The sequence below is a fragment of the Prinia subflava genome, chromosome 5 (assembly GCF_021018805.1).
Source record: "Prinia subflava isolate CZ2003 ecotype Zambia chromosome 5, Cam_Psub_1.2, whole genome shotgun sequence".
Taxonomy (NCBI): domain Eukaryota; kingdom Metazoa; phylum Chordata; class Aves; order Passeriformes; family Cisticolidae; genus Prinia; species Prinia subflava.
The window spans coordinates 243,018-255,030 of NC_086251.1; the positions used below are offsets into that span (position 1 = coordinate 243,018).

At 67.8% G+C, this 12,013-nt stretch overlaps 1 protein-coding gene across 2 annotated transcripts; it reads right to left on the minus strand.

Annotated features, from left to right (window-relative positions):
• Positions 1-18: 18 nt before the first annotated feature.
• Positions 19-7,999, minus strand: CLCF1 (cardiotrophin like cytokine factor 1). Of its 2 annotated transcripts, none has more exons than XM_063397420.1 (3): positions 7,833-7,999; positions 1,866-2,032; positions 19-1,428 (listed from the first exon to the last, which is right to left on the minus strand). In XM_063397420.1, exons 1-3 carry the CDS (start codon positions 7,945-7,947, stop codon positions 937-939), a joined length of 774 nt encoding a protein of 257 aa, XP_063253490.1. In that variant the 5' UTR covers positions 7,948-7,999; the 3' UTR covers positions 19-936. The 2 variants fall into 2 exon arrangements, with proteins under 2 accessions (XP_063253490.1, XP_063253491.1); XM_063397421.1 differs by lacking the exon at positions 7,833-7,999 and adding an exon at positions 6,978-7,171 and having other exon boundaries at positions 27-1,428.
• Between the last annotated feature and the right edge of the window lie 4,014 nt (positions 8,000-12,013).

Below are 12,013 nucleotides of genomic sequence, written 5' to 3' on the forward strand. Positions count from 1 at the left end.
CGGGGCTTGGGGAAAGGGGCGGGGCCTGTTGCGGGGAGGCGGGGCTTGCTACACAGGCGAGTGGGCGGGGCTTATTGCCGTCTGGGGCGGAGCCTATCGCTCCGGGGGCGGGGCTTGCTGCTGGCTGGGGTTAGTCTATGCTCAGAGGGCGTTGGTCCTTTTTGGGATGGGCGGGGTTTGCATCCGCGCTGGAGGTTTTAGGGACGGGGACAAGCACCCTGGGGGTTGGGGACGCAGTGGGAGGGCACTTGGGAGTCAGGACACCTGTCCCTTAAGACACAACGTGGTGACAGAGGGGCTGTGGGGTGACTGTGGTGGCACTTTGGGGTCAGGAGCTCCACCCCTTATGGCACAGCTGGATGATGATGAGGATGTGGAGTGGCTTTGGCAGCACTCTGAGGTCGGGAGACAAAGTTTTGAAGGGAGAAGGGACACTGGTGGGGAAGAGGGGACATGGAGTGGCTTTGATGGCACTTGGAGTCAGGAGATGCACCCCTTACAGCAGAATGTGGTGACAGAGGGGATGTGAGGTGGCTGTGGTGGATGGCACTTGGGGTCAGGAGCCCCTCACTCAAGGCACGGTGATGAAAGTGGGATTGTGAGGTGGCTGTGGTGGCACTTGGGAGTCGGGAACCCTATTTCTCGAAGCACAATGGTGGTGGACAGATAACATGGGGTGGAAGAGGTGGCACTTGGGGTCAGGAGCCCTGTTCCTTAAGGCACAGTATGATGATGATGATGATGATGGAGGGGCTGCAGGGTGGCTGTGGTGACACTTGACATCAGGAGCCCCATCTTTCAAGGCACTGCCAGGTGATGATGAGGTTGTGGGGTGGTTTGGGGGTCAGGAGCCCCCTTTCTCAAGGCACACTGGTGGTGGAAGAGGGGACCTGCGTGGTCGTGGCGGCACTGCAGGCTCAGGAGCCCAGCAAGTGCTCAGAACCCCCTCGCCTCCAGCCGCAGGGTGACCACAGCGGGCGGCACCTTCTTCTTGAGGCGGTTGAAGTCCTTGGCCGAGCGCCAGAGCCAGGTCTGCAGCTCCTTGAGCAGCCAGAAATCATCCATCTTCTTCAGGAAGTCATTGGGGGCCGCGGGCGTGCCAGGGGGCGCAGGGGGCCCGGCGGGGCCGGCGGGCAGCGGGTACCCCAGCGAGGACATGACGCCGCCGATGCTGAGCACCAGCCCCTGGAGGCTGGCGCAGAAGTGGGCGAGGCGGTGGCGCAGCTCGGCCGTGCCCACCTGCCCGTCCAGCACGCGCAGGTAGCAGAGCAGGCGGCTGTAGGCCCGGTAGTTGGCGGCCAGGCGGGCGTTGTCCGTCAGGCCCCGCCACAGGTCCAGGTCCACCGTGGCGCTGGGCACCCGCTCGGCGCGGGCCAGCCGCGGGGGGTTGAAGTCGGGCTCATTGAAGGGGGGCCCCAGGTAGTTCAGCTGGAAGGGAATGGGGGTGCCGGGGGTCAGGTCTCCACGTCCACCCCGTTCCCAGTCTCCACATCCCCCGTGGCCCCGGTTCCAACACATCCCACTCATCCCAGCTCTCCCTTCTCTTATCACATCCCCCTTCCCGCTCCGGCCGAGCCGGGAATTCCCGGCACATCCCGGGCAGTGCCACCGTCACCGCTTGGCACCCGACGCGCCGGCACCGCCGAGGGCACGTCAGGGCAGGGACGGGGAACCTCCGGGTGAGTCGGCGACGCCGGCGGGGAGGGAGAGGCGGATGTCCGCGCCCATGACGGAATCATGGGCCGAGGGGAGGGTCCCCGGGAGCCGCCCTGCGCCCGGGGGGCGATGAGGCATTTCCTTGACCTCCGGCGTGGGAGCAGCCGGGCACGGGGGGGGATATCCCGGGGGGTGCGTCGGGGACTCACGTAGGTGCCGGCGAGGGTGCGGAGCTGGTGCTCCAGGTAGCGGGTCAGGTCGTAGGTCTGCTGGATGGACTGGCCGGCGCCCAGCTCCTCGGAGCAGTTCAGCGCCGGCAGCGCCGGCAGGTTGCAAAGCGCGGCGCACAGGAAGGTGAAGATCCCCCAAGAGTCACCTGTGGGGGACACACAGCACCTCAGGGGGGGTGACAGGGAGACTCCAGCTCCGTGTGTGCGGCTCTGAGCCTGCAGAGTATCCCCGAGTCGTCCGCCTGAGCGCGAGAAAACCGAGGCACGGAGGTGGGGAGGGTGGGGTCCCCCTCACCTCAGCGCCCTCCCTGGAGCAGCAGGGACCCTCCACCTCAGCGCGGTGACCCCCCGGCTCCCCTCTGAGCGCTCCCGCCCGCGGCTGCACCAACAATCCTTTATATGGTCTGGAGCAGCGCGGCCGCGGCATTCCCGCCGGGACACACGCCTGGGATATATTTGGGCACCGCCAACGCCGGAGCGGGCCGGGCACCCAGCGGGGACCCCCGCCGAGGGGCCACCGGGAATGCGGGGGGGTGGGACGCATCTCCGAGGAGCGGCCGGGGCTCGGGGTGACCTTTGCGGAGGCACCGGAAAGCGCCGGCGGGGTCCCCGTCATCGGCCTGACGTCAGGACGGCCCGGGAGCGCGGCCGGCGGCCGTGCAAAGGTCACGGCCAGCGGCCAGGACGCTCTGGCCAGCTGGCACTGCCGGCTGGCCACAGCCGGCCTTCCCGGCAGCTCCTCCCGGGAAAACCCGGCCGCTGGCACGGCTCGGCTCCGCGGGGCTCCTGCTGCGGGCAGCCCCCGTGCCCCCGCGCGTCACCGCTCCCCGTCACGGGCCGCCGGTGACGCACGGCAGTCCTCGGGGACACCCCGGCTCCGGCCACAACGCCGGCCTCACCGCCGTGGGTGTCCTGCAAACTGCAAGGCTCGCCGTGGGGGATGTGAGTGCCACCTGGGATGCACCCTGGAGGTGTGCAGGACACTCGTGACAGCTCTGGGATTCACCTTGTGAGTGTGCATCACACAGGCGTGGGGAACACCACCCTTTCCAGGTGTGTGACACTACACATGTGTGTGGTGCAGCACACCTGTGAGACACCATCAAGGTGTGTCACCTAGCACATGAACCTGTGACACGTGTGCCACTCACAGGACGTGCCAGGCAAGTGTGCACCACGCTGCGCACACCCCCCGTGCGGGGGACACCCCGTTAGGTACCAGCCACGTGTGGCAAGCCGTGCGGACGCCACACCGTGCCGTGACACCCCATGCGATGCCACATGCCCCCGTGCCCCCCGTGCCCGTGCGTGGCAGCCCCGGCCGGCCCCGGCTTGCCCGGTGCCCTGCGGTGGGCACGTGCCGCCGCTTGCCCGCGTTCCGGTGCGTCCCGGCGCGTCCCGGCGCGTGGAGCGTGCGGCCGGCCCCGCGTGCGTGCGAGCAGGGGCCGGGGGGGCCGGCGGGGGGCCGCGGTGACTCACACCACGCATAACCCCCCCCTTCCCGGTGTTTGCTTTGGCCGGACCCTCGCCCACCGCCGGCTCGGGTTTCCAGGCGGGATTTACACCCGCCCTGGCCTGGCCCGTGCCAAACCAAACACAGCCGGGGAGCGGGACGAGGGGGAGATGGCAGGGATGGGAGACTGGGATGGAGCCATGGCTCCTGGGCAGGTGGCCTGCACGTGAGGATGAGGATGATGGAGGAAGGGGATGGAAGTGGGTGTCTGAGAGATGGGAATGGTGGGATGCACAGAATGGATGGCACTGGGCAGTAGTGACCATGACACAGTGATGATGGTGAACCTGGCATGGCAGTGACAGTGACAGTGCACAGTAATGTGGGTGACCATGACACAGCCATGACACTGACCGTGGCACAGCAGTGATGATGACAGTGGCACAGCAGTGAAGGTGACCATGGCACAGTGGTGACAAATGGCCCAGCCACAGCGAGTGTCCCCGCTGTCCCTTGCTCACCCCTCTCCCAGCGGCTGGTGCCAGGCACCCACCGGCACAGACAGTGGAGGAGGGAAGCTCCAGCCGGCACAGCTGGATCCCGGTGACGTCGGAGAGGAAGAGCCCGAGGGTTTCAAAACCGACCCTGGAGCTCGGCCAGGATGCTCCCAGCCCACGTAAGCAGCTCATGGCGTGCCTGCCCAGGGTCACCCGCTGGGCCCTGGGGACACCCGAGGAACTGGGGTGACAGGGAGCCATGGGAGCAGGCACTCCCTGCTCTGCCAGCAGCACCCTGGGACACCCACGGTGGACACACTGGTGGTGCCACGGACACCCCTCGCACACGTGGCAGCGGGGACGTGGCTCACCTGCCTTTGGGGTGACACCCGGGACCCCTGGCCTGCCACCAGCCCAGTGGCGCAGGCGGCAGCGCTGGCCAGACATCCCGGCCAGCGGCCGAGGCGGGAATTCGGCCACGGAGACGGTGAGCTGTTCCCTGGGCATGCTGTGGGCAGAGCCACCGAGGGCTGAGCGACCGCAGCCCGCCCAGAGCCGCTTTCCCGAAACCCTGGTGGCGGGGGCGGCAGCCGGGAAGGGGAGACCCCCCGGCCCCGGAGCCCCTGGCAGGGACAGAGCCGAGCCGGCCCCCGACGCCGCGGCGGGAGCTGCCGTATCTGATGGGCCGGCGTCCAGCGGCGAACAGAGCCCCATTCCACCCCGCAGCCCCGTTCCTGGGGCCAGCACGGGAGGTCTCGCGGTGGCCAGGCAGGATTGTGGCCCTGAGGACAAAGCAGCACTGTCCCCACTACCCCAGCCACTGTTATGGCCACCAATGGCACCATTTAACCCTCCGTGGGGCGTTTCCCAGCCCGACATGGGCGCCAGGTCTGAGGGGCTTGGGGTGGGTCATACTCAGGGGCTCGTGGACAGACGCCTCTGTGTCCCCACACTGCTGGCATTTAACCCCGCTGTGTCTGGGGAGGTGACACCACTGCACAGCAGCGTCCCTGAAGAGCCATGGCGGGGACACGAGGATGCTCATGTTCCAGACCCAGATATCACGGGCACAGCATATCCTGAGTTCCAACAGGAAGGACATGTGTGCCCTCACTCCCCAATGGCACCCACAGCCACCACAGCGGGTTCCCCATCCCATCCATCCCATTCTAGCACACTCCATCCCATCCCATGGCGAGGCCACCGTGCCAGGGGTGGGTGGCGGCACGGGGGGCACGTGGCCCCGCGTCCCCCCAGCCCCGGCCGTGCCTGCGCTCGCGGCGCTGAGTGTTTACATCCTGTCTCCTCCGTGTGTTTATAAATGCGGCCGTGCACGGGAGACTCCAGCGAGGCCGTAATTAGCTGGGCCTGGATTTCCCATCCGGCTCCGGCTCCAGCCAGCAGCACCATGGAAACACCCCCGCCGGCGAGGGGGGCGCAGGCCCCTAATCCTGACCAGACCCCGCTGCCCCGCACGCACGCCCAGCGCCCAGGAGCCACGCGAGGCACCGCGATCCCTGCCCGCCGCTCCTGGTGCAGGTCATGGAGCCACTCAGCCCAACAGCACCCCCAGCACCGTTCTGGGGCTTCACGGGCACAGAGCCAGGCTGGCCGCTCTCCAGCTGGGCAGGGGACTCCCAGTGCCAGCCCAGGTGGCACCGCAGAGCTGTGGGTGACACTGCCTGGCACCTCCAGACCTGCAACCATCGCTCGCCACGGGGACACTGCCTGGCTGGGTGAGCGTGGGACCAGCAGTGCTGGTGGGCACAGCCATGCCCTGATGTCCCCACAGCACCCTGGTGAAGCCTGGGATGCCTCTGTCACCCACAGGCCACGTGCCACACGTGGCCACAGCATTGCTGGGCCAGCTGCTTCCCAGACATCCGAGATCCCCATCCAGGAGGGCATCCCCGTGAGCCTGCCGGGACGCTGGGACGGTGGCACAGGGACAGTGGCGCTGCAGCCCCAGTGGAGGGGTGCGGGGGGGTGATTTATGGGGCTCAGTGCCACTTAGCAGGGTATAAATCTCCCCCCAGCGCGGCCCTGTAAGCAGAGCCCTCCGCATTTCCCTGTGGAGCCTGCGCCTAATGCAGCCCAGATGTGCGGCCGCCACCGTGCCCTCGCCTGCTAAATAGGCACGGGGACACCGAGGATGCCGAGAGTCTCCGAGCCCCGCCAGGGACACCGCCTGGGCACCCCACGGGTGGGGATGTCCCGAAACGGGGAGCGAGGTGGTGGCGGCCGAGCTGCAGCCCCGCGGCTCCTCCCCGGCGTCCCCTTCCCCGCAGGCCTCGGCACCGGCTGTGCCACCGGTTCGGCCACGTCCGCCGGGCCCGGAGGCAGCGGGAAGGGGGAGAGGAAGGGGCGAGCGAGGGCGATGGAGCCGCCGGGGATCCCGGCCTCGCTTTTCCGGTTCCCCGGCGCTCGCCCCGCTTTGCCCGTCCTGCGTCACGCCGGCACCGCGGGAGCTGGAGCCGAACCCGGCGCCGGCCTCGTGCTGCCCCGGCCCCGGTCCCGCCGCCCGGGACCCCGGGGTGCCTGGCGGCGCCCACACTTTGACCTTTTAAGGGTGTTTTCCAGCATTCTCCGGGCGAGGAGCCCCCGGTCCCGGTGTGCCGCCGGGCCGGCCGGCCCCCAGCAGCCCCGGGAGTGCCGCCGGCCGCCGGGGCCGGGGGAACAAAGCCATCCCCTCGCCAGCACCCCGAAATCCCGCCGCGGTGTCCCCGAGGAATCTCGCCTGCTCCAGCGGTGGCGTTCGGTGTCAAGCCCCGAAATCCAGCCCCGGGTAGGAAAACTAACTCTTCCTGCCCCCCATAAATCCCACCGACTTTCCTTTTCCTCCCCTCTGTCAGTCCCGGGGTTTAATTCTCCGTGCTCAGCGGCGGTTCCCTCCCTGGTAATCACAAACATGCATGGAAAAGAGGGAACGAGAGAAAGGGAAAAAAAAAAAAAAAAAAAAAAAGGAACAACAACCCAACCTAGAGAGGGGAAAGTCTTAAATCAATCCCAAAGCCAGACAGACGTTTTAATCACATCAAATTAAAATCAGCAGTTGGTTTGGAAAGGGGAAAAAACTCCCGGCAGATGCAGGCAGGGGAGTTGGGGCAGCCCCCCACCCCGCACCCAGCGCCGCGGGCTTACCTGAGAGCTCCCCGGTTACATTTAGCATAGTCGGGGTGCGGGGGGATTTAGGGGGGGCTCGGCTCTTGCTCGGCGCCCCGAGCCCGCCCGCTCGCCTCAGCCCTGGCTCGCTGCTTCGCTCGCACTCAGGGTTGGGTGGTGGTTTTTTTTTTTTGGTTTGGTTTCTGGCTTTCTTTTTTTTTTCCTCGGTCTCTATTTGTTTTGGTTTGGGTGTTAGGTGGGAAAAAGGGAAAAAAAACCGGGGCGGGTTGGGTGGGTTTTTGGGGTGTGGAGGGTTCGCACCGTGCTCCGTCTGCCTCGCTCGCTGCCGTTTCCCCCTTCCACCTCCCTTGATTTGCTCTTTTGATTGGGGTCCAGGAATGCAGGAATAAAAAAAATAAAAACCAAAAAGAAAAAAAACTGGAGCTCGCATCCACCCTCTCCAAGCTGCTGCCTCCTTCTTTCCTCTTTTTTTTTTTTTTTTCCCAATTCAAGTGTTAAGCAGAACCAGGTTGCTTTCAAGAATGTATTTGATGCAATTGTACACAAGAGCGGGCTCCATTCATTCCTTCCCTCTCCCCCCCGCCCCGGCTTTATCCCCCCTTTCCCCATCCCCATCCCCGGGGTCCCGGCACCGGGCAGAGGTGGGGAGGCTGGAGCTGAGCCCCGGAGCTGCGGAAGGCGGAGGGGAGGGAAGGGAAGAGGGGGGTCTCCCGGGTGCCGCTGGCCGGGTAAGAAGGGGGGGACCCCCTCTTTCGCCCTCGCTGCGCCCCCCGTGCGGTTCTGGCTCCCGCCCGGCTTTTGTTAAAGTGGCAGCGGCGGGGCCGGTGCGGGGCCGGTGCGGGGCCGGTGCCGCTCGGCGCGGGGGTCTCCTACCTGCTCTCAGCTCCATGCGGGACGGGCGCGGGGCCGGGGCGCTGGGTGCGTGCTCTGGGGTCCCCGGGCGGGCAGGCAGCGGTCCCGCACACCGGCCCGGGACTGCGGCTCCCATTTGCCGCTCCGAGCCCTCTCGCCTCTCCTCCTCCCCGCGCACAGAGCCGAGAGCCCGGTCCCGGGGGGGGCACGGGGGGGACGGGACGGAGGGGGGGTCCGGGGAGGGGAGGACGGGGGGGACGGGGCGAGGTGCGGCGGAGAGGCTCCTCTGGCGGGGCCGGGGGGGGGCGTGGGGGGCGTGGGGTGCCAGCCTGCCCCCCCTTCCTTCCCCCTCCGGGGCAGCGGGGAGGAGTGGCGGAGGGATGGGGCCGGCCGGTGCGGGAAGGGTGGCGGCGGGGCGGGGAGGGGGGGGTCCCCCGCTCTTCGCTGGCACGGCCAGCCCCCTCCCCTCCGGCCCAGAGAGGGGGTCCGGGGGCCGCGGACCCCCACCCCCCCACCCCCGGCTTGGGGACCCGCGGCGCGGCGGGCGCTGCCCCGCCGGGACGGCGGCAGGTGAGCGGCGGAGCGGGGGGAGTGCGGCGGGGTCCCGGCGGCACAACCGGAGCCCCTCGGAGCGGCGGCGGGGGCTCAGCCCCGGGGGATCCTCCGTCCCGAGGGAGAGCTTCGCTTCTCCCGGCGCCCCCCGTCCTCGCGGGGACGGGGAAGGACGCCCCCAGCCCCTTTTCCTCCGGTTGCCAGAGCCGCTTTCTTCCCGATTATCCTCCCGCGTTAGGACAATCCCCGTCCCAGAGCCCGCGGGGCCCTTGGCAGTGACCGCGACGTTCCCCGCAGCCCACCCGGGGTGAGTGGGGTGGATTGGGGGGCGCGGGGAGACCCCCCAGGACCAAGCGGAGCCGCCGCCGGAGGGGAAGAGGGCGACCCGACAGCCAGAGCCCCTCGTCCCTTCTCCTCGTGCCCCTCGACCATGAGTGGGTGCTGCCGCGGGGGCTCTCTTGGCGGGGAGAGGAACGTCCTGGCTCCCCCCAAAAAAAGCTTTGTTTAAAACAAAGGCGCTGGGAGCGCCGGGAAGGGCCGGGAGGTAACAGGCGGATTCGCTTCCACTCCAGACCCCGGCCCTGGCCAGGTCCGAGCCCTCCGGGCTGCCGTCCCATCCTCCCGGCCTTCTCCGGGACAGGGGGTGCCTGCTGGGAGCACAGCAGGACCCTCTCTCCGCAAATCCACCGGGACACTGGGTGCTGAACTCATTAGCACCAATCTGGGGACTCCCCGCGGGGACAAGCCACACACGGCCGTGGTGCTGGCTGATTTATTGCTTGGGAAGTGCGAGTTTCGTGTTGAATCCATGAGGAAGCGCCCAACAGACATGTCAGGGGTGAGGAGGGGGACTCTGGATCCCCTCCCCCGGGTAAATGGGGGACACTCCGCAGCCCTAAGGATCCGGAGGAGCTACAGAGGTGTCGGACGGAGCTGCCCAAACGATCCACGGATGGACGGAGCCCGGCCCGGCTCCCCGGCAGCGTGTCTGGGGGGGTCCGCTCGGCGTGGGGCCGGCCCCCTCGCCCCCCCAGCCGCAGGGCAGGGTATCTGGTTTCCCCCCCGAGCCAGCAGATCCCGCCAGCAGCGCTGGAGCAGTTGGGAAAAGCCGCCGGCCCGTCCCCGGGGGTCTCCAGCCCGCCGAGGCGGCGGGGCTGCCCCTCGCTGCCTTCTCCCCTCCCCAAAACCCAGCGCTGCGGTTGGGTTTGGGGAGTTTTCCAGCTGCCACGGCTCCCGTTGGGCCAGCACCTGAGACAGGAGAGGAGGAGGAGGGAAACGTGGCCCAGCAGACGCAGCTCCCGCCTTCCCAAGCCCCTCTCCCTGTGCCAGCCAGCATCGCCAGGACGGAGCCCCTGCCCCAGGACAAAGCGGGCACAGGGCACAGGCAGGTCAAACCTCTGGGAAGCCTCATCCCCACATCCTCTTCCTCCTCCTCCTCCTTGCCCGGTGCCCGCAGCGGCTCCGCGTGGGTGAGGCCGTGCCCGCCCTGCCCTCGGGGCCACGTCACCGGGCAGCTGAGCTCACCTCCATCCCACCCCGCGGGTCCTCCGCCGGCGCCAGGGCCAGCCCGGCCTCCCACTGCTGACCTTTGCGGCCGGCAGCCGGAGGAGGGAGAGACGGGGGACCAAGCAGACCCAGAAATCTCGGCTTTAGCCCCAAACCGCCCGCGAGGCTGAGCTGCTCCGGCAGCGCCCGGCTCCTTGGGGACATCCCCGGGGCGCAGGCAGGGGCACGGAGCAGCCATCCGGCTCGGCGTGTCCCCTCCTGCCGGGCTGGCAGCAGGAGCCCAGCTGTGGCCGTCTGTCTCCCCGAGCCGCTGCCTGGGCAAGGGCGCCGTGCCATGTGCCGGCAAGGAAGCCGGAGGAGCGGGAAGGAACCAGCCCCGAGCCCGGTGGGTGTGAGGGAACGCCCCTGTCACCTTCCCTGCCGCCCCTGGGTGAAGGTCCCCTGCCCCAGGGGGAGTCCTGGGAGAGGTGGCGCAGCTGAGCCTGGAGGTGCCAGAGCCCCCCGAGGGCTGCCAGGCTCCTGCTCCCGTATCCAGCCCGTCCCCTGGTCGGCGCTGATGGGAAGAGGGAGGGGTGGCCTGGCCCTGGCCCCTGCTGAGGTGTGTGTGTCACGACCGCAGCCAGCTGCGTCCTCTCCACAGCCCCATAAAACGCCGAGCCCCGAGGCCAGAGCCCCTCCTGGGAGCGGCAGCTCCAGAGGAGCCCGGCTGCTCTGCCAGAGCTGGAACGGACGCTCGCACACAATCCGTCCTCCTCCTCCTGGGAGGAAGGGAAGTAGCCAGTGCTCGCCCCAGGAGTGGAGGAGCCAGATCCGGCTGGACCCCGAGCCCAGGCCAAGGCAGGCCCGGCAGTCCCTGGAGCGCCGTGCTGGCAATCCCAGCACGGCCTCGCACACGTGGCTCGGGCCGTGGAGCCCCCACAAAGGGCAGGAGTTTGTGGATCTGGAGGGGATGCAGCGAGCGGGCCGGGTCTGAAATCCCGGATAAAAGGCACCGAGCATACCAGACAGGGAAAGGAGGAGGAGGAGAGGCTGTCACCATGTCCTGGAGGACGGCAGCCATGGGAAAAGGGCTCTGCAACCTCCTTCCCATTTCCCTCTGCTCAGGTGCCAGCCCTGCTCCGCAGCGGGGCCCCTCGGCTCGGGCTCCAAGGCCACCGAGCCCGGGAGGAGGGACTTGGGGAGCGGCTGCTCCAGCGGCTGGCGGGAGCCGGCTGGAGGACCCTGCTGTGAGCAGGACTCGAGTTCCTTGCAGCCACATCCCCCTGGCTCCCTCGAGGCCACAACTCCAGAGCCTGTCGCTCGAGGCTGGCTGTGAGCACAGGCTGCTGGATGAGCCAGTGTCACATCCCTGGGAGTGCTCATGGCCACACCGGAGCAAATGGGCCAGTGGGAAATGTCCCTTCCCATGTCAGGGGAGTGGGACAGGCTGTGCTTTAAGGTCCCTTCCAACCTCAGCCGTTCTGGGATTGTATGGACCACCCATGGACACACCTCGACAGCCCAGAATTTACAGTGTACCCCCACTGGAGAATTCTGGGACACCCCCAAAAACTCACCCTGGACGTGTTGGATGGGGCTTGGAGCAATCTGGTCTAGTGAATGGTGTCTCTGGTCATGGCAGGGGATGGAACTGGATGAGCTTTAAGGTCCTTCCAACCCCAACCATTCCATGATTCTACGGGATGCGCTGCCAGCAGCGCCTCCAGCATGGAGAGAGACCATCGAGCATTTACTTCCATGTGCTCCCCGAGACAGGGATCCGCAGAACACCGGGATCTTGTGAACCACTGGAGAACCTCCAGTTGCTGCTCCAGGGTTGCCGTCCTTCTCGGGGAGCACCGTGCCCCGGGAATGCAGGAAGAGGCAATGGGACCGGGAGATGCAGGCAACGCTGCAGAACGGCAACCTCGCCCGGGATGCTACCGGAAATGAAGCGAGGGTCAGGGTGCTGGGAGGCACAAGCACGGGACGATCTCGGGGGAGCCCCCGGATGGGTCGGGAGGCCCCGGGAAGGACCCGGTGCGGGGCTGAGCGCCCGGAGCCGCGCTGAGGGGCGCGTCGAAGCCCCATTGGCTGAGCCGCACGTCAGTCCGACCGCCACCCAATAGCGCGCTGCGGGAGGCGGGACTTACCGGCGGGGCAGC